The sequence below is a fragment of the Gallus gallus genome, chromosome 13, assembly GCF_016699485.2.
Source record: "Gallus gallus isolate bGalGal1 chromosome 13, bGalGal1.mat.broiler.GRCg7b, whole genome shotgun sequence".
Classification (NCBI taxonomy): domain Eukaryota; kingdom Metazoa; phylum Chordata; class Aves; order Galliformes; family Phasianidae; genus Gallus; species Gallus gallus.
The window spans coordinates 7,943,743-7,970,925 of record NC_052544.1 but is presented as its reverse complement, the minus strand read 5'-3'; the positions used below and the strand labels follow the sequence as shown (position 1 = coordinate 7,970,925).

General features: G+C 46.4%; 3 protein-coding genes across 7 annotated transcripts in view; all 3 read left to right on the top strand.

The window, feature by feature from the left end:
• SLC26A2 (solute carrier family 26 member 2) lies at positions 1–14,830 on the top strand. Of its 4 annotated transcripts, XM_040646972.2 has the most exons (5): positions 1–54; positions 758–832; positions 3,621–3,728; positions 3,999–4,652; positions 6,455–14,815. In XM_040646972.2, the coding sequence occupies exons 4-5, from the start codon at positions 4,011–4,013 to the stop codon at positions 7,958–7,960; spliced, it is 2,148 nt and encodes a 715-aa protein (XP_040502906.1). In that variant the 5' UTR covers positions 1–54; positions 758–832; positions 3,621–3,728; positions 3,999–4,010; the 3' UTR covers positions 7,961–14,815. The 4 variants fall into 4 exon arrangements, with proteins under 4 accessions (XP_040502906.1, NP_001376667.1, XP_046756356.1 ...); NM_001389738.2 differs by lacking the exon at positions 758–832 and having other exon boundaries at positions 6,455–14,830; XM_046900400.1 differs by lacking the exon at positions 758–832 and having other exon boundaries at positions 3,678–3,728.
• LOC100859549 (sulfate transporter-like) lies at positions 12,683–26,289 on the top strand. 2 transcript variants are annotated; one of them, XM_046900518.1, is made up of 3 exons: positions 12,683–21,008; positions 21,755–22,382; positions 23,203–26,289. In XM_046900518.1, the coding sequence occupies exons 2-3, from the start codon at positions 21,768–21,770 to the stop codon at positions 24,793–24,795; spliced, it is 2,208 nt and encodes a 735-aa protein (XP_046756474.1). In that variant the 5' UTR covers positions 12,683–21,008; positions 21,755–21,767; the 3' UTR covers positions 24,796–26,289. The 2 variants fall into 2 exon arrangements, with proteins under 2 accessions (XP_046756474.1, XP_015149142.3); XM_015293656.4 differs by lacking the exon at positions 12,683–21,008 and having other exon boundaries at positions 21,150–22,382.
• HTR4 (5-hydroxytryptamine receptor 4) overlaps positions 25,131–27,183 on the top strand; it is a 109,635-nt gene continuing 107,582 nt past the window's right edge. Inside the window, exon 1 of the mRNA XM_046900519.1 lies at positions 25,131–26,796. The gene's annotated coding sequence lies outside the window, so the exon portion shown is untranslated. The remainder of the gene's footprint in view (positions 26,797–27,183) is intronic.

The following is a 27,183-nucleotide window of genomic DNA, read 5'->3' as shown; positions in this document are numbered from 1 at the left end:
GCCTGCAGCCGCCGAGGCGCGACCGTTCAGCCGCCCGCTGTGTGGTGTGGCGCGGTGAGTGGGCAGTGGGGCGGCGGGCGGAGCCGGGCGGAGCGGGGCTCGCGGTGTGAGCTTGGCGGTGTGAGCCTCGCTGCCAGCGCGGCACTGCGGGGGGCTCGGCGTTCCCCAACCCGTTGTGTGGAGGGTCTTCGAGTGCGGCGCCTCGGGCCGGCAAGAAAGAGAAAACGAAAGTGGCGGAGGCGGGGGGGGAGCGCCGGCCCGCGGTGGGCTGCTCGGAAGGGAAGCGCCGTTCGGATCCAGAGGGTGGCACTGGATTTACATAAAAGCGATCCATTTCATTATCCTGGAAACTTCAACTCTTGCTGGCTTCCTAAACGATAAACGCTCCCCGCGAAAACTGCGGTTTCAGGAGTATAAGAAGTGCGTGCCTTTTGTGCTCCGGCGCGTTGCCCTCCCCCCGGCGCTCAGCCCAGCGCCCGCCCCTCACGCAGCGCGCAGCCCCGGGCCGGCGGGGAGCGGGGAGCGGCCTCGGGCTGCACTTCCTCTGTGCCTGCAGCCCTGCGCTCGGGGCCCCGTGCTGGAAGAGAGGCGGTGAGCCCCTGCAGCGCGTCCAGAGAAGGCTTAGAGCGTTGGTCGGCCGTTGGACTAATGATCTTAGTGGTCTTTCCAGCTTTAGTGGTTCTACGACTCTATAGAACCGGTTCCCGCAGGACTTGGATTTCTGCTTCACCTGCTTCTCTTCCACATCTCTTCACAGTGCTCGTGCTTCTTTCACTCACGTGTTTATGCACCACTTTCTGAGTGCGTGCCTGAAACTTCCCGTGTCCGGCAGGTGGGTGCAGTGAGCCTGGGTGGTGATAGTATGAGGTGATGGAACGTGCAAGTGAAATGGAGAGAAATAGTGTGGAAAGCTGACATCGTTGTCATAGAGCTGACACTTTATTTAGTTTCTATTCTTTAGTGCTGGGTCTTAAGTTTAAGCTTGTAATGTGTTATCTCAGCCCTTGAGTGAGCTTCGCAGCCCATTATTCTCTTGCTGTCTGGGTGTCTGTGTTCTGGGTTGGATGCGTGGAGGTGCAGCCCACCCCGTGCTGCCAGCAGTGCTTCCAGCATTGGGCAGATGATGCCTCGCCTGTAAATGGCAAGGAATCGGTAAGGGAGTGCTGGGTGGGACCCAGAAATAATCTGCAAAAGTCATCAGATCTCAGGAGTATGGTTCCTCCAGTATCTCGGTTTTATGGCAGCCACTTGATGACAGGACGGAGATACTGGAAGTTTCCACAAGTCTGTGTGGTGTTCTCGGTTCCTTGTGGCAGTCAGACACCCCCTGAAGATCTTACTCAGGCCAAAAGGGGCTGATGAAAGTGAATTGTAGGCATACAGATGACTTGATGAAAGTAGTGACATGCTGCAGCTTCTTTTCTGGGTTAACTGTAGCACTATACTGAAGCAAGAGTTTTTATTCTTAGATACAAAAATCTAGTTGTACTGCGCACAGTTGGGCTACGTGGTTACAAGAGTAATACAAAGCAACACTTTCGGGCAGCAAAGGGTGAAATGGGTGTTGAAAATGGTGTCATTTCCTTGTGTCCCGCCATGGTTAGAGGCTGGGGCTGCGTGGTGAAAGGCCCTTTTCTTGCCACGGACAGAAAGCTGTTATGCAGGTGAGCACAAAGATCCCCTATGTGCTCAGAGTTCAGCAGGCAAAGAGCTTTTTGCTTGGAACATTTTTCTGCTGTGGAAGCACAAGCCAGGTACCATCTGCTGCACAGACGTTTTATGACATTGCACAGAGCTAAACTGAGCTGTCTGCGTTTCATGTTTGAGTTTCCTGACCGATCAAGAACAATTCTCAGACTTGAATGAGCTGTCTGAGAGCCCTGGGTGAGGGGAGAGGAGCCGCAAGGGTTCTCATTGCTAAAATCTTTTCTGGAGTCTGAGAAAATTGATGGATCTAAGTAATGTCATGCAAAAAACTGGAGGTGAATTTCCCCCCTCAGCTTTTGCAGTATTGATTTGCTCAGCAGTGGATGAAAGCTTATCAATTTCTTACTCTGTGCTTGTGAAATGAATAAAACCTCTTGAGCAAATACGGGATGCACTTGTGCTGTGTGCTTCAGACGTGTGCTTTTGCGCATCGAATTCACTGTATTCTCGCTGGGCAGTATTTGCTTTTCCTGTATGTGCTATAAATAATTCCCTAGTGGACTTTGCAATGCCATGTGGGTGGGTGAGATTAGATACCTGCAATGTGAGGATGAGTGCTGGGAGCCTGCATTCTCCTGGGAGCACGATCCCCGTGTCATCCTGTCAGTCATACCTTGCACTGCAGCTTCCCTCACTATGAAGTAAATACTCCAATTCTTCATAAGCTATTCCAAGCCTAGAATTATTCTGAAATACATTGAAGATACTGTGCTGACAGCTGTTAGCCAAGGGACGTTTGTCACTGTGAGGTGTGTATAGGCTTGTAGTACAGTAATGCTGCATGGCTAGGAGGCTCTGAGATAGATAGAATGATTAAGAACACACATAGGCAAAATGGCACCTTTTTTCTCTTTCAATCTATTGTAGTAGAGGATTATCTTATCCAAGGAGAGCAAATATAGTGACAAAGAAATATATTACTGTTCTGGGTGGAGTGAGCTTTGGATCCAGAACTTAGCTTTTTAAGTTACAAGGGCCAGACCCTATGGAAGGATACAGATACCAGAAAGAAGACTTGAGTTCAAACTGGAATTTTCCACTTAGGCTCACCTAACACAGCAGTGCATTAAGCTTAATTTTTTTTTCCTTTTTTTTTTTTTCCATTGGAACATGAATTTTTCAGAGCCGCTCCTCAGCCTGCGCTCAAACCGTAGCCACAGAGAGCCATGTTCTTGGCTGCCATGCTAGGACTTCTTTTTATTACGTAGATCCAAATAGTGCTTTGCAGACCCCCCGTGGCTTTCAGGTGGGGTTGGCATTGGTGCAGTGGGGTTATTTGTGGGTTTGGAGCCAGGGAAGTGTCTGCTCAAAGCACAGCAGCCTTTCAACAGCAGTACAGCAGCCGGCTACCAGAAGTGAGCTGTGTTGTGTTCTCTGCGCGGAGCAGGAGCTCACCCACCAGAAAGGTGCTGCAGTGAATGAAAGCATCCTTTGAGGCTAAAACACCAGCCCCTGCCTCTGGTATTTCCTGTTGGCAGTCTACCCACGTTAGGCAGTGTGTTGTCTTTAGGTAGCCTGGTTGGTTAGAAACAGCTGTTGTAAACTGCTGTATGGCTGCTCCACATACCTGCCTTGTTTTACTGTATGTACATAACCTGAGTTAGAGCACAAGTTCTGGCAGAACTGTGCTGCTTACTTTACGCTGTCCCTTTTAACTTCCTTTTGTTTGTGCTGTTTGAGTTAGATGTAGTTTACTTCAAAACCAGCTTCTAAAAATTACAAAGGGCATTTTGCCATTGTATCTCTGGGTGAAATAAAGTCAATAAAGACTGCTTATTAGGTAGCAAATCTTTACAGTGTTCGCAGGAGTAATTGGTGCATGAAGAGTACTTGTTTTATGGAATGTATATATAAAAGAGGTTTAGACCAAGCTGTGTAGTGTGACAAATACACTAATTGTAGTTAATTTTCAGCAACTGGATTGAAGTGACTGTTGGACCACAACAAACCCTGTGCCTGCCTTTCTGCAGTGGAGTCGTCTGCAAACAGCGATTTGGTCAAGGAAACTTCTCTGGGAGACAGTGAGTGCTCTTGCATTCTTTTCCATTTCACAACTTCACCAGCAGCAGGTTTATTCTACAGGATATCAGCCTTTTTCTTAGAAAGCTGATTCCTTGTATAACAAGGATGTAATGGAGAGACTCTTTCCATGTTTAACTGGAACTTGCTTTCTCTGCTTAACCAAGAATATTAGCCCTTGCTTTTCATATCCACTGAACCAGCTCCATTAAGAATTCAATCTAACACATTCACTTATGGTTTAGTAAAGCAGTCTTTCTTTCTGTTGCTAGGGAGCCCTTGAGATGACAGCCATGGCAGAATTCAGCAATGTTCAGTCGGAATCTGAAATGCCAGAAGGAGGTGATGCTAAACGTGGCTTCCATCACAGAATGTTCTTGGAACCTCAGGAGGAGAAGAGGAACCTGAAGGCTCTGGTGGTTAAACAAGTGAAGAAAACTTGCAGCTGCACTCCAGCCAAAGTTAAAGACTGCGTTTTGAGTTTCTTTCCCATCTTGCAATGGCTTCCTAAATACAACCTAAAAGAGTGCTTACTGGGAGACATAATGTCTGGTGTGATTGTGGGGGTCTTACTCGTCCCACAGTCGATTGCCTATTCTCTCTTGGCTGGACAGGAGCCTATTTATGGCCTTTATACATCCTTTTTTGCAGGCATTATTTATTGCATATTTGGAACCTCTCACCACATCTCTGTTGGTATCTTTGGTGCACTTTGCCTGATGGTGGGACAAGTAGTGGACCGTGAGGTGCTGAGAGCTGGCTATGACTTGGAGCCAGCTGCTTTTAGTGATCACATGGATACAGCAATGCATGTGAACTCCACCATTGCACCTGTGAACCAGACATCACAGAAGCTGCTCTGTGATAAAACCTGCTATGCAATAAAAGTGGGAGCCACCGTGACCTTCATAGCTGGAGTTTATCAGGTAAGAGGAGGTAGACAAACAAGTATTCTGTGGAAATAGTTTTAATTCTTCAGGTGGTTGTTCATATGAGCAGTCTGCTGGGATTGCACATGTCCTCTGCATCTCAGGCAAATGGAACTAAGCAGGACTGGATGTTGCCAGTTACTGTGGTGCAAGAAACTCCTCTGTGCTCTCCTTTTTGTTTGGATAGCATTTTGTACTGGCTTTGTTAGCTTGCTGGTGAGTGCAAGGACCTGCATGGAACATTGCCAGACCCGCTGCTCCCACACTGATCTGCTCACTGCCTTCCATGCTCTGCTCGAAAACTTGTTTTTTCTGGCTTATATCTTAAGGCTCAATTTCACTGGGCCAGAATGTGGCACGTTAACTTTTAATTCCAGGCTTCAGTCACTTGCATTTATAAAAAAAAAATAACCTGAACAATAAAGCTACTTCCAGCTTGTTTTTGTTTATCTCTAAGCTTTTTTGTAAAACTTTGCTGTTTGTCCATTCAAAGCCAAATCAATGCCGCTATATGTTACAAGGGTGGATAGTGACAGGACAAGGGAGACTGGTTTTAAACTGAGACAGGGGAGGTTTAGCTTAGATATTAAGAGGAAGTTTTTCACGCAGAGGGTGGTGATGCACTGGAACAGGTTGCCCAAGGAGGCTGTGGATGCCCCATCCCTGGAGGCATTCAAGGCCAGGCTGGATGTGGCTCTGGACAGCCTGGTCTGGTGGTTGGTGACCCTGCATGTAGCAGGGGGGTCGAAGCTAGATGATCATTGTGGTCCTTTTCAACCCAGGCCATTCTATGATTCTCTGATTCTATATGAAGAGAGTAATACTGAGATAATACAGCAGTTTTGAAATAAAACTTTTAGTTACTACCATATTAAAATGCATTATTTAATAATAGTTCACTCTTCTGTCTCTGCTTACTTCCTAGATTTCAATACTTGCTGAAATTAAAGCAGATATCTTTGTTTTTAGACTGTCATGCATTAACCAGAATGGATTTTGTTTTAACAGTACTTCAGAACTGTGATATTTAAGTTCGTGAGTTCACATTCATTTCTTCCTACAGTGACATTCACAGTGATAGCTAATCCAATTGCAGGGAAGAAGAAAAGAAGACATTTAGCTCCATTTAACATGAAGCTTGTTGGGAAGGAAGGAATAATTACCTTCACATAGTTAGGGTAGATCTCCTGCAGGAGAACACCTAGGATTTCTCCATTCAATTAGCATTAATAAAGATGAATGCCAGGGCACTTCAAAAGTTTATCTCTATTTATGTAGTCTGCATCACAAGAGTTTGAAGCTCATATGCTTTCCAGGTTGGATGCAGCAAGCTTTATGCAGTGCAAAGGGCAGCTGTTGGACCATAAGCTGTATTTTTATTGCAGGTTGTCATATTTTATTGCCTGAGACGTACAAAAGCGTACATTTTGGACCTCTGCAAAGTTCATAGAGATTAAAAAAAAAAGAGAGAGAGACAGAAATGGTAAAAGTAACTAGTATTCCAAATGCTTTTTTTCTTGGGACCCTTTTTTCTGAACCCAATGAGCCAACAGTAAGCATTGGTTCAGAGCATAGAGGCCTCTGTGACCTCTAAAAAAGCCTGCTCTGTGTTGGAAGTGCATTTCATTTAAGTGTGCTGCACAAGGAGCAGTTGAGTACTGGAGACTGTCTTTTTCATGCTGAGACCATGCCTTGTTCTCCAAAGCCATGATTCTTACCCACTTTTTTCCAGATCCCCACAATGATGATGTCTATGTAATTTGAATCCTAACCTCTTGTATGTGGTTGATTCCTTGCAGGTGGCCATGGGTTTCTTTCAAGTGGGCTTTGTCTCAGTGTACCTCTCTGATTCATTGCTCAGCGGATTTGTCACGGGTGCCTCCTTTACCATCCTGACATCACAAGCTAAGTACCTCCTGGGTCTGGACATTCCTCGGAGCAGTGGCGTCGGTTCCCTCATAACCACGTGGATAAACATCTTCAGAAACATACACAAGACCAACATCTGTGATGTCATCACCAGCTTCTTGTGCTTTCTTGTTCTTATCCCAACTAAGGAGCTTAATGAACGTTTTAAATCCAGGCTCAAGGCTCCAATTCCAGTTGAATTAGTTGTGGTTGTGGCAGCTACTCTGGCGTCTCACTTAGGGAAGCTGAAAGAAACGTATGGCTCAAGTGTTGCTGGGCACATCCCAACTGGCTTTCTGCCACCCAGCCCTCCCGAATGGAACCTGATTCCTAACGTGGCATTGGATGCTATCCCCATAGCTGTTATTGGTTTTGCCATCACTGTCTCCCTCTCAGAGATGTTTGCCAAGAAGCATGGTTACACCGTGAAGGCCAACCAGGAAATGTATGCCATTGGCTTCTGCAACATCTTTCCATCTTTCTTCCATTGCTTCACAACAAGTGCAGCTCTTGCCAAGACTCTTATTAAAGAGTCAACAGGCTGTAGAACACAGGTTTCTGGCATTGTGACTAGTTTGTTAATCCTAATAGTCCTCCTTGTGATTGCACCTTTGTTTTATTCCCTTCAGAAATGTGTCCTTGCTGTCATAACCATTGTAAACCTCAGAGGTGCCCTGCGAAAGTTCAGGGACCTGCCAAAAATGTGGCATTTGAGCAGGGTGGACACAGTGATCTGGCTAGTTACTATGGCATCCTCAGCACTCATCAGTACCGAGATTGGTCTTTTGACTGGTGTTTGCTTCTCTATGCTCTGTGTCATTTTTCGAACTCAGAAACCAGAGGCACCATTGCTTGGCTGGGTGGCAGAATCTGAAACGTATGAGTCTCTGTCTGCTTACAAGAACTTGGAAACTAAGCCAGGAGTTGTGGTGTTGCGTTTTGAAGCACCCCTCTACTACATCAACAAGGAGTGCTTCAAATCCGCACTGTACAAGCAAACTGGAGTCAACCCAGCCTTGGTGAAGGCAGCAAAGAAAAAGGCAGCAAAAAGAATGCTTCGAGAGAAGGAAGCGGGTTCTGGTGGCAACCAGACCAGCATTTCCATGGAGCTTGTGTCTGAGCCTTTGGGGTTTCACACAATAGTGATTGACTGTTGTGCAGTACAGTTTCTGGACACAGCAGGAATACGCACGCTCAAAGAGGTCTGCAAGGACTACAATGAGATAGACGTCCAGGTGCTACTGGCGCAGTGCAATCCTTCGGTGAGGAGTTCCCTAATGCGGGGAGAATTCTTCAAAGAGGGGGAGGACCACCTTCTCTTCCACAGTGTGCATCAGGCCGTGGACTTTGCACTGGGTGCACAGGAGCACAGCAGGATCTGTGCTTCTAAGAACTAGCTGTGGGAAGGCAGCGAGTTGGAACAAAGCCTGGAAAAAAATGAGCGTTGTTTTATGTATGGTACCGAGTGAATGCAACTCTGAAGTTTTTCATGATCTGTATACAAACCTAAGAGTTTCATATGGACGTTCATCTCATTTCTCTTCTATCATCAACTTTCCATTTCTTGGTTCCCCTCTGTTTTGATCATCAGCATGGAGGTCTTTCTGGATGAGACAAGCTTTAGAAGCATTCTAGGCATCCCATCTGGCTGAATGCTACAAGGAGACTCATTTCTTGTCCCTAGTTGAGAAATTGCTTTTTCATATCATCACAACCTTATATTTTTAAGGGATGACTGAAAGGTACTGTTTGTGCTGTTTTTTATCATCTTGTGATCGGTTGGTAGTACTGGGACAGGTAGATAAGGAAAATCTAGACATGCAACAAAGAAGTCTTAAATGCATAGCTTATAACTTACCTGTCACCTCTGGACAATGCTTTGTCATCGTGTTTTGACAGCCAAATGCAGCCAGATGAGTGAGGACATGGTTATGTAATTTCTATGCAGTCCTTTACATGCCAGGAAAGATTGCTCTTTTGCTTGAATCTCTTTGGATAATCTCTCTGGGAGTATTTTTATTTGGACATGATTGCTTAGAAGTCTGATTCATACTTACGGTCAATTGCTGGTTTTGCTAGTATTTAGGAGTGCTTTAGGACTGTGAACATTAGATATGGAGGATCTCTAATTCATGGGTTGCAACACAATACAAGCCAGTTTTACTTGCCAGACTGACAGAACCACAGACACCAGAATAAAAGGTTTTATTCTGAAACAGAATAGAATAGAAGAAACAGATTATCCAACATCTGGCCAAATCTGCCTGTGCCACACAGCCTTCCTGTGTGAGTGCAGGTTTTATTGACCATAAACCCTTTACATATGCTCAGTCATGGGCCTTTTCTAATGGAGATGTTGGCCAAGAAGAGAGGTGAGTATTAAAAGAGCCAGAAAGAACTCTGCTGAAAACTCTTCACCATGTGAGTGTAAAGAAAACTTTGTGCTTTGCTTTTAAGCTTTGCAGAACAATGAAGAGTCCCTATTGTTCATGTCGAAATACAGGCACTGGTAGGAAGATGTTCTCTGTTCTTACAGCAATGGAATACAATTATGAAAGCATAATTGAAAGATTAACTTTTTTTTTACTGTCAGGGGAGTTTATAGTCTGAGCTGCAGTTTCTTGACAGCTTTTAAAAGGGAAAAGGTATTGTATATGACAATAAGCTCATCCTTAATCATTCAAAAAGAATGAGTCAGGAATCAAACAAGTAAGAAAATGCAATGTAAATCCTGAAACATTTTCTAAATAGCAATACATTTTCCACTCAGGATGATTTTATTTTTCTGAGCAACCAAGAACTATTCCCTTGTTTCAGTGAAAGCTGAAATGTCACACGGTACTTCAGCCTAGGAGCTGGGACCCCAACAGAAGGAACGGATAGAAGGAAGTGAAGTCCCAGGACCTGGCAACGTTTATATGTTAGGTGAACTTACCACATTTTTTAGGACATCTTAGGAGTGTGTAAAAACATTCAGGGAGTGGGCAGGGTGAAAGCTAGCATGTATGGAAAAGGATCACATAACTGAGATCCTTGACTTGGACTCGCTAAGGCAACAGCAAGTCTTCAAATAGCAGAGATTCTAAAGCTTCTGCAGTGTTCAAAAAACACAAATATTTTTCTTTCATAGCCTGAAGGCATGTTTATACAAGGAGACGAATCCCAAATAGCTACTGCTGATTTTTTTTTTTTCTTTTCTGCATAAACTTTTATTCTGTGCTAAGAACCCCTTTTGCGCTTTGGGTAATTACAGGGACCAAGTTCGTATTATCAAAGTGGGGGCCAATGTCAGGAGGGAGCAGCTCCAGCAGCCAGGGTCCTGCTTCAGGATGCCTTTTAACTCTAAACAAAATCATCCATGCCGTTTTTATACGCCTACCCCCAGCTATTCATTTTTACCCTGTTGCCCCTCAGGCATGGGCAGCTGAGAGGGAATGAGCTGCTCTGATGGCCCTGAAGACTTCCTCCTAGGCAGGGATGGAAGCAAAGTAGGAGGTGCTGTGGGTGAATCTCTCCTGTCTGTGGTCATGACGTCTTCTACCCTTTCCATGCTGCCCAGGAGAGGATTTTTTGATCTGTGACAATGCGCAGTGATAACAGAAGAAGAAAATAAAAAGTATTTATTAAACAGCTTTTTTTTTTTTTCCTTTTAAGTTCATTCCCACCTGTGCCAAGAAGGGAGGAATAACTGCATCACTCCCAAGGAGCAGTACTACGGCTGTAAAGGATGCATATTTGTAGCACCTGAGTGTTTGTTTGCATTAAAGCACGATAAAACAGCCATAAATTGATTTTCAAAGAATTAATTTAGATTACAGCTAAAAGATAGACTCAAGTGATTTATGTTTAGCTAGAGCACATTGTGCTTGGCCGCAGTGCTGTTTGTGCAGCCACAATTGGCAACGTAGCCTCCAAATTGAATTTCAAGCAAAACACACACACAAAAAAAGTATTAAAATGCAACAGCAAAAGCATCCAGTCAACAACAACAAAACAAACCCAAAAAACCAACTTCTGATGTTCTTAATATGTATAGGCTGCAGTTTATCCTCTGTATAAATGCGAACAGCCCTGGTTGGAAGGGAATACAAATAAATGCCACTTGGCAGAGAGTTAGTGTAATAGGGAGTCCTTTGGCATTAACTGAAGGTTAGAGCTTATCGTGGCTGGGATTTCTTGAAACAGTGGGTTTTCAGCCATTTTCCTTTGAGAGCAGTGGTTTGTGTTTTAATGGAGACACAAGAGTAAGTGAATTGAATCCCACTAGAGCAAGAAGCGTGCCTTGCTTCAGTATGTGTGTGGATCCTTGAGAAGTAATCTAACTGCATGTTTAGGCACTAAGGACCACTGAGTGAAAACTGTTGTCCTAAAAAATTTGTTTCATGAAGGAATTTCAAATACATGTGTATATATATATATATATATATACATACATAAATGTACACGCTCCTTTTGCAGCTTTATGTCTCCAGTTGTACTTTTGCAAAGTGGCTGCTTCCGTCCCAGAAGGGGCTCTCCAGCCTTCTGCTGACTTAAATGAACAGTGGAACACACATACAGGATTTTAGAAGGGAAACTGCTGTACCCGCTGCTATCTAGTGCCTCCCTTATCCCTTCAGCTTATTCAGTCATCTATAAGAAGAATGAATCGCAGAATGATTGCCTTTGGGCTGCCCAGAACAGTGACATTTGTCACAGAGGCCTTCAGAGCCCAGGGCCAACCTGGAAGGGTGCATAAACCAGTTCATCTCTAAGGCAGCTCCCAAATGTCTTAATCCAGCAATTATCTGTCTAAATGAGGATTATTAGCAGATCATTAGCACATTCATTAACGGTAACAACGTGGCATTATGGAAATTAACACTCACAATCTCAGCTATACTGAAGGCTCCTGGAAGTACCTTTAGTAGTCTCCTGCTGAATCACAGACTTTTTCTACATTTCTTGCTGCTGTAGGCAGTAGTTTTCAGCTCCTGATGTGCCAATTGCACTAACAAATGTTTCACTTGTGTAAACGTTTTGACACGGAGCCAATTCTTAATCCCTTTCGAAAATAGGAAGGTGTTGAAGTGATGCACGTGGTACTTACTTTTGGATTTATGATGACCTCGTAGTGGAAATGCTAAGTCATGGCCTGAAGCAGTGATTGAGCACCTGGTGGGAAGGCAGGGCCAGCCCAGGGGAGCTCAGGTGTATGCAATGCAGCTCAGTGACCCGACCTCGTTTAAGGGTTGGCAGTGGAGGTGAGGGTATCTCACTGGAGATCCCTGCCTACCTGAGGCCTTTTGAAGGTAAGCAGGTTTTCTTCTTTTGTTTCTGTGTCCGTGGCTGTTGTAGTGGAGCTTGTTCTCATTTGTTGTAGCCTAGGATTGTGTCATCCTGCTATTACTGCTGTACTTTCCATCATGTTGTAGCACTACAGCGTTGCAATTGTCAACCTTAGTCCTGTGTGATTTAGTGAGCCTGATTTCCTGGGAAGTCATTGCAGCTCTAGCCATTGCTCTTCAACTTCTCACACAATCCATCTCATTGCTTTCTTTCACACTTCTGTATTTTGCTGTAAGACACTGTGTGTGATTGACTGTAAATAGAAGGATCTTAGCATATTTCGATATTACCTATGAGCTGCTATTCAGTTCTTGTGTCAAATCTTTTGGTGATACCAAAGCTCCTGAGCAAAGACTGCAGAGCAGCCCCCAAACCCCATAGTGTTTGGAGCTGTGGTGTTGGGAGGGAGATGGTTGTGGGGAACAGCCCCATGTACCTGCTGGGAGAGCCACAGCCAGGCCTGGGGCTGCATGAGGGCTCATACAAATGGCAGTGCCTCCTAGGACAGACAGACCTGGTAGGAGGCCTGAGATAGCACTGTACACAGCCATGTGCCTTTTTCCATGAGTGTAATAATAACACAGGGACCTCGTTCGTGTCCAGTGCTGCTGCATGAGTCAGTGTCCAATCCTCAGTACTAGAAGGGATTTCTGGCTTTCTGCTTATTTATTTTTTTGTCTACTTTTAATCTAATTCTGTACTTGCCTCCCCTAGAAAAGACCACAAAGCTGCCATGACACCTGTACTCCTTCCCCATCAGGTTGCAGTGATGAACAGGGAGATCTCTCTTAGGGGGGGTGGGGGGAACATGGTATTCCCTTCAGCCTTGCTGGCTTGTGCCAAGAGATGTTGAAATCCCTTGCTGATGGGCCTCAAGTGCAGACAGGAGGTACTGCAGGCAGAAAGCATCCTGGGGCTTTGAGTCAGTTGGTCCCAGCTGCAGCTCACGTCCTCATGCCTGTGTGTGAGCTCTGTGCCAGATACTACGTCTGTATCTTGCTGTGCAGGCCTGCCTGGCGGAGTCTGCACTTTCTGTGTCCAAACCTTGTTGGGGTAACACTGCAAATCTCCCCAGGTCCTATTCTTTGAATCTTTCACCCGAAGGCTGTGCAAACCCCCTGCTCCCCACCATGCTTGAATACCTGCTAGCAGGCGTTGCTGCTAAGAGTTTTTAATGAGACTGATGTCATCACCCACAGGATCCAAACTGCTGGCCTAGAGCACAGAAACTGGAACAAGAGGAAGCCCTGTTAGTTGGGGGTGAAACACTTCAGGCAAATAGTTCTTTTTGAGGGTGTTACCTTCTGGGTTTTTTTTTCTTTTCATATGCTTCAGAGAGATGATTAAATTATTGAAGTGATTAAAGTTTATTTGAACAGCATTAGCTAAGCTAATGAAGCTGTGATGCAGATAGGAGTCATCTGCTAATGCAATATAGGGTGCCTTGTGTCTGTATAGCTTGTTGTGCTTTGCTGAGCCTCAGGCTAGGATCCCATTGTGAGTCTGGAATATTGATATAATTGTCCTCACTAGAAGGGATTTGCACTTTTACTGTACTGGCATAACTAAAAGGGACAATATCTTTAGTGCAGATGTGGCACTGTGCCTTTGCACTTTGAATAGCTTTAAGTCCCAAGAATTACTTGCACTTGGTTGTTGTGTTTGTAAGCCTTTGTTGGAGCAGCTGCTCATCTGGAAAAACTACCTGATCTTTATTGACTCAATCGAATTTCTTCTGCAGTAGAAATCATTTTGAGTCTTGCCTTTTGTTTTGAGACAGTTGCGATGCTGAAAGTGATGCCTCTGGTTAGGTAAAATGACTAATATTTAATGTATATATTTATACTAAAATTAGCACCTTTCTATTATATTCTATGGAGATAAAATAAGGCACGTTGCTGTTTCTCTAATGTGCGAATATAGAGGATGCTACAGCATTTGATGGAGAACCAAATCTCCATTGAGGAAGTGTTCTGCCCAAAGCATTTGAGTTCTGGGTCTGAAAGCACTCAGTTCTTAATCCAGCTCCCAAATTATCTCAGGGCTGCACAGGATGACGGGAAGCCAAACATTCTGCTGGACTTGGGTCCAAGATTTTAATGTTTAATTTCTGACTTTAGGAATGAAACTTTGTGATTTAGGTGCAACTGAGACGTGCTTAAGGAGAGGTAAAGCATCACTCTTCCTGGTAAGCACGTGATGATTTCATTTCATCAGCCTCTGCTTACTGACAATCATCTCTGGTACTATGGTACAATCTGAGATATGATTTCTGTATTACTGTAAACTCAGAGTGATTTTTTTAGATGCTGTTTGCGACGTAATGTTTTGCACCATAAATCAAAAGGCAAATTTTGCCTGGAGTAGCTTATCAAATGTGGGAGTTAGCTTAAACAGGACCTCGGGAATGGAATAACTGGTTGGCTGACCTGACCAGTTCACAGAAGCAGTTTGGAAAGTTGCATAGCATGTATAATGGATTGCCTTTTTATTATAAATTATAAGTGCCGTATAAATGAGGTGTGACACTTCTCCCAGTTTGGTGCTGGAATGTGGGGAGGCTGTCTGCCCCTGCCTTTGCCTGTTCTGTACGTGTGTTTGCTAGCACAGATGTGGCCTTGTGCACAGCCTGAGATGTGTTGCCATCAGCTTCTCGGGAGTGCTGTGCTCACTGACCAAAGCCTCTGATGGCAGCTGTATTTTGTCAATCTTATGTTCTACCAACAAAACGTACTTATGGGTTGTCTCATCTGTGTATCGCTGACTTTACATTTTCTCTATCTGCTTGTTCTGTATCAATTGCCATTTTAAAACGCTGATGTGCCTTACTGTCACTGCGGAAGACTGTTTAAAAGAAGAATTTTCTATCAGATGTGGTGAAATCTGTGTGATTTCTTTACCATCATTAAAAGATATTTATGTTCTTTTCTGCTGTCAGACGTATGCTTGATACCTTAGCAGATGCTTTAAATTTAAAGAGGAAAAGCCACACAGCTGAGCAGTGACCTACTCCCTGTTCCTCTTCGCAGCTGCACCAGTCACTGTTGTAAAGGTGGTGTGCACAGCTGCATGCAAACCTGAGTTTCCTAAGCTAGTATGAACTTTCCCTGCGCTGTGTTTGATACACATAAGCACACATGGAAGTTTTCTGCCAATGTAGAAAAAAGTATTAACAATACATGGATGGCCACTGGCTTTCACCTTCTATCTGGGTGCTCTGTGCAAGTGGCTGCGGTTTTCCTGTGAAGAGACCATGGCTGTAATAGGAAATGCTGACAGCCATGTGCTGTGTCAGGGTGAGCAGCACCCTCCTGCGGGCCACGTTTGAATTCCTGAGGTGCAAGAAGTGTCAGATATGTGTACTTGCAGCACATGGTATCGCCTATTCAGCTGTAAATAATAATAATAATGATAGAAATGCTGCAGTGTGTTTCAGTGTCATTTAACTTCACTGGTTATGTGACTTGGTCAGGTCATGGCCAGCAAGAGTCAGAGCAAAAATAGACCAATGCTGAGTGCATTTCTGGGCAGTTACTGTGAGCTTTATATAGCCATACGTGCCCTTGTGTTATACAAAGGGCTTTCTTGATCCGGCTTTTACCTGAGGATACCTTTTACCTTAGGAGACCTCAGCACGTTCTGTGTGGTTTGGGTTTTTTTTTGTGTGTGTCAGTGCCAGGAGTGGTAGGTGCATTCAGCTTCAGGTGATGCCAGCAGGATCTTTCTGCTCTGGGCCAAGCAAACCCAGGGACCTCAGCTGCCCCTCATAAATCCTGCCCTTCAGATCAGTCCCCATCTTTGCAGCCCTCCTTTGGATGCTCCTTAGCTGTGAACCAGCCAGCAGGGCAAGTGGCATCCCACCAGCGTGGCCTCAGAAGCGTTGGGGGCTCGCAGGTAGAAGCAGCGGGCCGGGCCTGGGGCGATGCCAAGCAGGCTGGGCCGAGTGCCAATTCAGTATGAAATAGTCGTGTCTCCCCGGCTCATTTCATGGTGCTTATCTGTAATCAATTTAATCAGTTTACAGAGCCATTATGGAATTCTCAATTATTGGCTGGATAATTTAGAAAAGAGTCATTAGCGCTAGGCGTTCGTCACGCAGGAGGAACAGCAACAAGCTGTTGTGAAGCTAGCGAGGAATTGCTTTCATTCTCCTTATACAAATAGGGAATGCTCCCCAAATCCCCAAGCTGATGTACTGTGAGGTGCTGGGACTTTTCCATGCTTTACAAGCAGAGGAAGGATAAGACCAGTCTGTGGTGTCCCCAGCTGTGGGGCAGTTGGTGCCTGGTGTTTGTATTGCAGCCAAAGATGCTCTTCCACATCCAGTTAGATTTGCTATCCCTACACAGAATCCCTCTCCGAAGGATTTTCTATCTCACATCTTCTGAAGTAAACTTCAAACATGATTTGCATGTTTGTCTTTGTGGACCATTGGTGGGAGGGAGCAGTAGTTCAAATGGATGCATTTTATTGTTATTTATTTGTGGGGTCCTTTGTATCTCTCAAAAGTGGAGTAACTGCATTAACATGTGCAGTCTGAGGGTGAGTGGCGCTTCTGGCCTCACAGTGTTTATGTTTGAAGAGAACCTTTGTTTTGGCCTTGCATGCTCTGCTCTGACCCCCCACACATTATCATAAACTGAAAAATAACAGGAGGCTACAAAAAACTGTTTTGTTTTCTGGGATGGCCTGGTGCACTGCTTCCAGACCCTCTGGTGTCCTCCCTTTCCAAGCTGAATTTGAAGGAACTGCAGGACAGGTTCTGATAATTATGGTCCCCGAGTTCTGTTTAAAACTTTGCCATGTCTCAGCAATGGGGCCAATTCTGAGCTTGTCTCCTTTTTCTTGGTTTTCCCTTAAAAAAAAAAAATGAAGCTTTGCAAATGTCTGCATCTTGAAAATTCATTTCCAAGGGGAACTGAACCAGCAGCTGTCTGAAAAGACAGTAAGGTCCCAACTGTGAAGGGAAAGAAAAGCACCTCATTTAGATACCCAGCATCATTGCTTGGCTCACTTGCTGTGTTTTATTCAAGTGGCGTGTGATCTTGGGACCTGCAGAGCTGTGGGGTACACCCATGTGCTAAGGCAGAGCGGTCAATTTATGGAGCCACAACATTTGGAATGCTACCTGAAAAGCTTCCAGGAGCCAAATAGTCATAAACGTATTCACGTACCTGGAAACAAATAAAAAATCATTGCAGATGCTGTTAGCTCTGTTTCACGGAAAATAACTGTATTGCCTAAGATGTAGCTAGTCCTGCTAAACACAAACACTGCATTGACACAGCAGCAGAGAAGTGAACTCAATGCAATTATCCATTGCAAGGTGCCTGGGTAACAAGCACGTACCCAGCCAATTTCCTGATATCTTTCTATTTCAGGATAGAAACCATCTGGAATTATAGAATCGGTTGAGTTGTAAAGGACCACTAAAGATCATCTAGTCCATCTCCCTTGCAATGAACAGGGATATCTGCTGCTCAGCCAGGTTGCTCAGCGCCCCTTTAGCCTGACCTTGGATGTCTCTGAGGATGGGGCACCCACCACCTCTCTGGGTAACCTGTGCCAGTGCCTCACCTTTCTTCCTTTAAAACACTTCTTCCTTATTTCCAGTCTAAATCTCCTCCATTTTAGTTTGAAGCCATTTCACCTTGTTCTATCACAACAGACCCTGCGGAAGAGTCTGTCCTCTTCTTCCTTACAGCCCCCCTTTAGTATCTAAAGATACTAAAGTCTGGCCTCTCTCTTTTCCAGGCTGAACAGCTCCATCTCTCAGCCTCTTCTCACAGGGGATGTACTCCATCCCTTGGATCATTCTTGTGGCCCTTCTCTGGACATGCTCAAACACGTTCACATCTCTCCTGTACTGAGGACTCCACATCTGGATGCAGTGCTCCAGGTGAGGCCTCATCAGGAAGGAGTAGAGGGGCTGGATCACTTCCCTCTCTTTGCTGGCCATGCTTGTTTTTGGATGCAGCCCAGGCTACGGTTGACTTTCTGGGTTGTGAGGGCACATTGCTGGCTCATGTCCAGCATATCATCTACCATCCCACTGTAAGAATGAAATAGCCCTCTGTTGCAGCTCCGCTGTACCTGGAGCTTGGGTTTCCACTGTTCTGGCTCTAGCCGTTTGCAATGGTATTGAACAGATTGTTGTTATGTTGCTCGAATGCCATGCTACAATGGCATTACAATCACAAACTTTGATTTTTTTTGGAACATTTTTGCTTGTCTTTAAAAAACAGAGGATGCCACGTTACGGAGAGGCGAAGTCTTGCCCACATTTGCACTGTTCAAGCAACAGTCACCATCTATCCAACCCAACCTTTTCCACAGTGGAGTTTAACAGGTGCGTTTATGGTGGCAATAAAGATCAACCCGTGAATATGCATTTGAAAACAAACAATTTCAGATGTTTAGCTGTAGTGACCTCGCATTTGGAAGACTTTGTGTCCTCTGCCAGCTGAAGGTCACCTGAACTGCTGTGGATTTATTTTTTTTTTTAAGCTCATCTGTTACACATTTTCTAGAGTAAATGTGAAATGTTTCCAGTTTCTGCCCTTGCCTCACCTCATGCAGAAAAAGCAATTTTAGAGTTGTACTCAGCATTCAGTGTAACCAAGTATGACCTTACATTCCTTCTGTCGGGATGGAGAGTATAACAAGACCTCTCCTCAGCGCCCACAGGCAGAAGGACTGAGCAGAAGCTGCTCTTGCATGGAGGCCCTCCATTCCAAAGAGGCCATTGAAGAGAACTAAACCCCGTGGGTAAGCCTGCTGGGACAAAGAGCTCGGGAATGTAATTGCATGGAATATTTTAAAGTCTAGTATACAAAAGCAAGTGGGAATTTGCATGCAAGAGAGGGAAAGATGCAGGGAAGGCTTCAGGCAACTTAAAAAATCACAGTGGGTGGTGGGGGAAGAACAGAGACTGAAGAAATGGAAAAAAGAACATGCTGAAGGTTATGCCTGTGAGAATTGAAAGTGTGTGGATAAATCAAGACTTACAGACCTGTGGCAAGAGGTAAAGGAAATCACAACACGTAAGAGTTGCAGTGCCTAAGTGAACATGAAGAAGGAAAAGTGCCGTGCAGTGAGGGCAGGGTTGAAGTTAAAGGCAGCCTAGATAATGTCACAAGGGGAGAACATGCTTTTCCCATCTTCATGGTGGGTAGCAATGACTGTCAAGATCAGAGCTCCTTGTCCTAAATAAGATGAGATGTCAAAAGATTGGATTGTGCTTAGATGTGTTTCATCCCAGTAAGTAAGCCAGCTTTAAGGATGAACCTGGCCAGTTCTTCAATGACTGAATGACCAGTTCCTTGGTGACTGGATTTTAAGATGAAGGAATCATACAAAAGATAGAGATGTGGGTCACTTACTGAGCAAGAAGATGGAGTCTAAGTGAATAGAGACAAACAGAGACAGGCCAAGATACAAAATGAGCTGTCACTAGAAAGGATTATAAAGCAGATGAAGGGATCATCTTTTAAGCATTAGAGGAATGAAAAGGCTAAGGAAAGGAACAGTCAACAACTGAAAGAAGAGGGAGGAAGAGGGGTCTTATCAACAGATGTATCTGAAAGTAGCTGTGGAGGAATGGTAGAGAAAGAAGAATTAGCATAAATAGATAAATACACTGAGCAGCTGTCTCTCCGACCATGTCTTCTGCAGGCAGAGAGTGCTGATGTTCCTCATTTATTTACTTCTGTTTACTGAAATACAGTTTTCTACTGATGAGATAAGCATAACTCAGGATGCTGGCCTTGCTCTCCTCTTCCCTCAGAACATGTCATGGAATGATAGAATTGTTTGAGTTGGGAGGGACCTTTAAAGGCCATCTAGTCCAGTTCCCTTGCTGAGGGTGCATTCAATCCCTCTGTCAGTGTCATGGATGAAGATATGAAAGCGTCAGTCCCAGTGCTGACCCCTGAGGAGCACCACCTGTCACTGATCTCCACCCAGATGTTAAGCCATTGACCACCACTCTTTGGGTACGATCTTGCAAACAGTTCCTCATCCATGAAACAATGCATCTGTCAAATCCATATCGTTCCAGTTTAGAGAGAAGGATATTGTGGTGGACAGTGTCAAAGGCCTTACTGAAGAACAGATAGATGATGCAGTGGCTCTTTCTTTGTCCACTGATGCAGTTATGCCATCACAGAAGGCCACAAGTATTGGTCAGGCAGGGCTTGCCCAAGGTGAAGCCGTTCTGGTTGTCACATATCACCACCCTCTTCCGTGTGCCTTGGCATAGCTTCCAGGAAGATATGCTCCATGATTGTGTGGATTGTATGGATTTGACACACACCAAGGTTTCTCTTATCTGTCTAGAAATAGCCTATGTCATCATGTCCTTGCTTTCAGTGCATATCTCTATGTGCAAAGCCCCTGAGCAGCACAGCATTGCTGGCTCTGTGCACAGAATGAGCGTAGTGCAGCAGAGGTGGAAGCACCTGGCACATAGCTTGAGGTGAGAGTGTGATGGTGTCTGGTAGGTGCACGATGGTAGAAAAGCTACCAGAAAAGAAAAATTACGTTTGTTTCACTGGAGGGTTTTTTGTGTTTTGGTTTTTTTTGGAACAAAATCATGTCAAGAATAAATGAAGATCTGAGCAGAGAAGCCCAGTGGGACTTGGGCCCTGGGGAGGGGCAGTGCCATAGCACACATAGGAAGATTTCTGTGCATTGCTCCCCTTGTTTAGCCAACACATCCCCAGACACCAGCAATACTGTTATCTGGCAGAAGCACTTCTCTAAACTCCTTCAATCATTCTTAATGACCAGAACAAGTTTCCATCAAAAATAGTCATCCAGAATGTTGTTTGTTTTCAAAATATAGCCCTGTTTGGCTGGCTGCACTGTCTTCATCAGCTGAGGTGAGATAAAAGAGGCAATGTCTTGGCAGAAAAAAATCAGTTTTCTCAAGAGAAGCAACGCACGAGCCAGAAGGAAGGCAAAGGAAACAGGTTTGCAATTGTTTGGCTTGTGCTTTCTCTGTTCAGTGTGTGCTGTGAGGTGAGAAGACAGGTCTGGCAGCAGGTGAGCAGCTCCACATGGTTTCAGAGGGACCATAGGAGCCACGGGACACAGGCAGTTCTCCTACAGCCAGAGGTAAGAGAGTTGGGTTGGGAAATGAAGCCGTATGGCAGGAGAATGGGGTTTCTCATTATCCCAGTTCTGTTGGCAAACTGCAGCCAGGACTACACTCAGGAGAACTTTTTTTTCTGTGTCTGTGTTCAATTCTGATGAAAAGGTACGTTTTATTACAACTGCATTTTGACGGAGAAACTTGGAATAGCTTTGGGAAGTATACACTTAATCAGACTGAGAAAGTCACATACTTCCATTTTGCAGATACCAGTCCCTGTGATGGGCTCGTTTGATGCAAGCCAGCAGTGTAATTTAAAATGTCAAAATGTCAAAGAAAAAATTACTTTGCAAATGACTTTCCATACCTGTGTGTTGCGTTCCTAAAACATCACTTGGAATATTTCAAGATTTTCAAGCTAGATTTTAAATGGAAGTGTCATCAAGAAGGGCAAGGTTGTCTGACCTTTATCCCTCTGCTGTCTCCCTGGTAAAGACTAGTAAAGAGCCCAACAGCCTCTGTAGCTCTCTCTAATGGGGATATCTGTGACAGTGTGAATGCAATGCAAACCGTGGCCTCAGGTTTGTGCTTGATTGGGTCCATAGCTGATGACAAATGGCACCATAAGAAGGTGCTTTGCTGTTTAGTTTGTCTGAGGTTATTTTCTTTTATTTGTTGATTTGTACAATCTGCATGAGCCCCGGAGCCAAGCAAAGCACATTATGCACATGAATGCAGCTCTTCATGTCATACCTGCTCTCCTGCTTAGCCTTCCTGGTGCAATGGAGGACAAGTCAAGCCAGACGTCAGGACTGAGCAAAGATGTACAGAGCTCCCTAACACCAGAAGAGCCTCCTGTCGACTTTATGCACATCAAGTTGGAGGAGAATGAGCCCATAGACGTCAGGACCAAGGATTTCATCCTGAAAAAAGCCAGAGAGGTCTGCAAATGCAACCACCAAACCATCATCACCTTCTTCTGCCAGCTGTTCCCGGTGCTAGACTGGCTTCCCCGTTACAACATCAAGACGCAGCTGCTTGGGGACATCATATCTGGGCTCCTGGTGGGGATAGTCGCCATCCCTCAGTCCATCTCGTACTCCCTGTTAGCCAACCAGGATCCCATCTATGGAATCTACACAAACTTCTTCTGCAGTATCATCTACGTCGCCATGGCCACTTCACGCCACAACTCTGTGGGATCCTTCGGTGTCCTTTGCCTGATGATTGGGCAGTCTGTGAATCGGCACCTCCAGCTAGCGGGGTATGACGACAACACTGACTCTCTGCTGGTAGGCAATGCCACCTCCTCCGGTAACGGGACGGGTACCTGTGACAGGAGCTGCTACGCCATCACTGTGGCCCTTTCCTTGAGCTTTCTGGTTGGTCTTTACCAGGTACAAATGTTCACTATTGTGCAGTTTTCCTGCTAGGAACTTCTCAGTGCTTTAACAACTCCAAGCTCCACTCTCACTTCAGACTTAAAAATCATGAGTTGCATTTAGGAAAGGCATCTAGAGCCTGACACCTTTAGCTAGCTGCAGTGATTTGAAAACTCCAAACACAGCTGAATTTAAGGTTTTGCTTCCCCCATGTGATGGGTCCTTGAATGTGTCTGAAACATGCTTAGAATCAAACACGGTAAGGGAAATAAAGGGAACTGCAAGCCACTTTCCCATCACCTTGGTTCTGGACCTGAGCTGACCGCTCTGCAAGTCAGAAGCAGTCAGGGCAAAAAGGAACAGTCCCCACAGACCCTGCCATCAGCAGGGGCTTCATTAAAGGCCATGCTATGTCACCATGGCTTGGGCCTGACTGTTAGTAGACAACCTCAGGTCCTTTCACTGGGACGACTAAAATCACTACATCACTCTATTTTCATGCCACTGAGTGATGCTAATAGCTGCTTTGATCTGTCTGCTCTCTGGGCTTTCGGTGTGAACTATGCGCCCTGATTGCTTGAAAGGACACAGCAATGGGGATCTTGTAGGCTTTTTTGTATGGCATCTCTCGACACAGACAAGTCTTCTGGGTAGCAGCCTTTAGTTTTCAGTACCCCACATCATCTACCTGAGACAAAAATCTGGGTCTCACACTGAATGCTCAGCAGACAGAATAGCTAGATATGCTGAAGTAGAAGCAAATTGACGTAAATTTCCAGCCACCTCTTCTAGCCCTTCTCGTGGATGCTAATGATACGGCTGTCTTGCTTTTCAGATCCTGCTGGGGGTTTTACAGCTGGGCTTTCTGTCTGTCTACCTGTCAGAACCTCTCCTCAGCGGCTTTGTGGCCGGCTCCAGCCTCACCATCATCACCTCTCAGATGAAGTACCTCCTCGGGCTGAATATTCCCCGGCACGAAGGGGTGGGGTCCTTCATCCTGACTTGGGTGGACCTTTTCAGGTACATCCCGAACACCAATATCTGTGACCTGGTCACCAGCCTGGTGGCTTTGGCCATCATAATACCTGTCAAAATGATCAACGATCGGTACAAGGACAAGATGAAGGCCCCGGTTCCCATAGAGCTGCTCGTGGTCATCATAGCCACAGTAGTATCTTACTACTTTAAATTCGAAGAGCGATACAAATCTTCAGTTTGTGGGGCCATCCCCACTGGTTTCAGGAAACCCACCCTACCAGACACAAAGCTGTTTTCCAGCCTGGCAGTCGATGCTCTGCCCATTGCTATTATAGGCTTTGCTATGACTGTCTCCCTGGCAGAAATCTTTGGCAAAAAGCATGGCTACGCCGTCCGTGCCAACCAAGAGATGATCGCCATTGGCATGTGCAACCTGGTCCCATCTTTCTTCTACTGCTTTGCTAGCTCTGCAGCCTTGACCAAGACTCTCCTGAAGGAGTCCACAGGAACCCAAACGCAGCTCTCTAGCCTGGTCACCTCCCTGGTGCTGCTGCTGGTGTTGCTGTGGATTGCTCCGCTCTTCTACTCTCTGCAAACCGCCATCCTGGGGGTGGTCACCATTGTCAACCTGCGGGGGGGCCTGAGGACGTTTTGTGAAACCCCACGCATGTGGCAGCTCAGCAAGCTGGACACGGCGGTGTGGTGGACAACCATGCTGGCCTCCACGCTGATCACCACAGAGATAGGGCTCCTGGTGGGCGTCTGCTTTGCTCTGCTCTGCATCATCTTCCGCACGCAGAGACCCAGGGCTGCACTCCTGGGCAAGGTCAGCAACACGGAAATCTATGAAGACCAGTCTGCTTACAAGCAGCTCAGCAGCATTGCCAACATCAAAATCTTCCGCTTTGGGTCGTCCCTTTATTATGCCAACAAAGACTATTTCAAGACTGCGCTCTACCAGAAAACTGGGGTGAATCCCATCCTGCTGGCTGCCAGGCATCAAAGGGCAGTGACCCAGGCAAAAGCAGACACAGGCAACAGGAAGAGCGTTTTTAATTCTGTGTTTGGTTGCCTGAAACCTTCCAAGAAACACATGGGGAAATCGCCCACAGACGTCTGCCTGCCCTCCCTAGATATGCACACTTTAATCCTTGACTGTGGGGCTATGCAGTTCATAGATACCACGGGTCTCTCCGTGCTGAAAGAGACGCACCGTGACTTCCAGGAGCTCGGCGTCCAGCTGCTCCTGGCCAACTGCAACCCTCTCCTCCGCCGCCGGCTGCGGGATGGTGGTTGGGCTGCCGGGGCGCACGGCGGCCAGCTGGCTTTCCACAGCGTGCACCACGCGGTGCAGTTTGCACAGCAGTGGCACCGCGAGCAGCAGGAGAGCAAGGAGAGAAGGGATGCTGACCCGGACCCCGAGGACATGAGCGTCCAAGCGTCTCTGTAGAGCTGCACGTGAGGAATGATTAATGGTGAAGGTGGGCTTCGCTGCAATTTTAGGGGTTCGTTTTGCAAGCAGAGCATCGAAAAAAGACTTTAATGAACTGTTAGCAGCAGGCACGGAGTAACTGGACAGGGGAAGCGTGGATTTCAAGGCAGGTCGCCGATAATCCGAGAGGCATTTCGAGGTCAGCCGCGTCGGTAAAAACCCTGGGTGGCTTCCCCTCTGTGGAAAGGGCTGTGCCAGCGATATGCGGCACACGGCCACGCGGAACCCCCGGGGCTCCCCCGGCTGCTGCGGTTCCGGACTCGCGTGGGCGCTGGGGGGCACGCGTGAGCCGCGCCGGCCCTGCGGCGGGGAGAGGGGATGGGTCGGCGGCGGTGTGTGGCTGCATTGGTGAGGGGAAAAGGAAGGCGCAGCAGTGCAGGCTCTTAAAAGACAGCCGAATTTGGAGCAGTCCTGAACCTGTCGTTGTTCTCAGTGGTACAGAAACACCCTCCAAAACAATACCGGTGTTCTCCAACCCGGCGCCAAGGAAACGTTGCTCTACAGAGCGTGCTTAGGGGCATTCCTAAATGCAATGGGAGCTCGTTATGGGGAGTTTCCTCCTATGTGCAGTTCCAGTGCCCAGACAGAATGAAACAGGAATGCGAGGATGCAAGAATCCCCTCCAGGGCTGCTCTCTCAGAAATTGTGCTGTAGAGAAATCCACATCCCCAGGCTCCGGGGCTCCCCATCCAAACCAGGACCAAGAACCAGCACGGCCCCCACTGTGTCACACGTGGCCCCATATTCCTTTGCGCCACCTTTATTTTGATCATCCTTCTCTCCCCTGTGTCTGCTCTGAGTCAATGTGGGGAACAGATTGCAGAGGACCAGTTGTGTTCCAAACACCCCATGGCAGAGAGCATAACAGTCCCTCAATGGCCACAAAACAAACACTATAGAGAACAGGACAGGATAGAATCATTTGAGTTGGAAGGGACCCTTGAAGGCCATCTGGTCCAACTCCCTGCAATGAACACAGCTCCATCAGTGCTCAGAGCCCCTCCAGCCTGGCCTCGGGTGCCTGCAGGGTCAGGGTATCTATCTCCTCTCTGGGCAATCTGTGCCAGTGCCTCTCCTCCCTTATTGTGAAAAACTTCTTTATATCCAATCCAAATATCCCCTCGTTTAGTTTGAAACCATTTCCCCTTGTCCTGTCACAGCAGACCTCGCTAAGGACTCTGTCCCCTCCTTTCCTACAGCCTTCCTTTAGATACTGAAAGGTCTCCTCAAAGCCAGCAACAGCAAAACGCTTCCCTTTAAAAACAAACAAGTTTCAGAAAACTGCAGGGAATTTGTTCAGCCGACAGCCCTTGCTCCATCTGCAAATGTACCATACGTGCTGCATGTTGAATACAACACCATTCCCCTGACCACGTCTAGGAAGCGCCAGCTCTGACAGCTACTTGGAGGCCCAGTGATGGAGACTTGTAAATAAAGTGCATGGGAAATCTGCTGGCTCTGCTCAGGAAAATGTTTTCTTGTGATCAAAAGACTCCTTCAGATAGCTCAGGATTAGGGTATGCCCAACTGCCTGCTGGAGCCAGGTTGGAAGTGCCAGATGAGCCCAGACCTTGCAGGGCTGACTGCTCAGCATGGGGTGTGGGTGTGAATGGGGCGCAGCTCTCAGGGCTGGGGCAGCTCTGCGGGGTCCTCGCAGGCCACCGGGGCATGAGGCAACTCCCAGGGAGGTTGCATCAGCCACGGAGAGTGGGCAACGGGCAGCTTTGTGAGCAGAAGAGTCAGAGAACCCGCAGAGAGAAGCCTTGTGACTTCGACTGCACTTCCTCTTTGGAGCAGCGGAACCATAGTTTTCCTTGAAAGCCCATTTATGAGGGAAATTCAATTGTTTTATTTAGGCTTTATATGTGTTTATGATCTCAACGGGTTGCATAAAGCCACAGGAGGAAGTAAAATGGGTGCTGATAACTTCTGGGCACCGCCTGCTGCGAGATAACACAGGTGAGGTTCCATGGGAGCGGGGATTCCCACCGCCTGCTGCAATGGGAAGCAGCGGTGTGTGGGCACAGAGGAGCTGTGGAAGTGCCAAAGCAATGCTATTGCAGGGGTAATTACCGCTTTCCTATCAGCTCCTATGAAGAGGCCGTGAGTTGTAAATGATACCGAGGAGATAGGGCACAAACTGTACAGTCCAAGGGTAGCCCATAATCAGCAGTGCAGGAAATCAGGCTGTATATCTGGGCCCTTCACCAATGGGGCTGCGCAGGGGGGGCACCCACCGGTGGGACTGCATGGCCTGGGCACCTCCCACCCCTTCCTGCAGCACTGCCAGGCTCTGCAGAAATGCCACGCGATGAAAGCAAATGTTATCTACCCCAGCAAGCAGCT

What these genes read in the sequence shown, in the direction of transcription:
- LOC100859549 (XM_015293656.4), top strand. Translation starts at nt 21,708, where the DNA reads ATGCACATGAATGCAGCTCTTCATGTCATACCTGCTCTCCTGCTTAGC. An exon ending in TTCTGGTTGGTCTTTACCAG is followed by an intron (nt 22,383 to 23,202) that starts GTACAAATGTTC and finishes CTTGCTTTTCAG; the next exon opens with ATCCTGCTGGGGGTTTTACA.
- SLC26A2 (NM_001389738.2), top strand. Translation starts at nt 4,011, where the DNA reads ATGACAGCCATGGCAGAATTCAGCAATGTTCAGTCGGAATCTGAAATG. An exon ending in TCATAGCTGGAGTTTATCAG is followed by an intron (nt 4,653 to 6,454) that starts GTAAGAGGAGGT and finishes GATTCCTTGCAG; the next exon opens with GTGGCCATGGGTTTCTTTCA.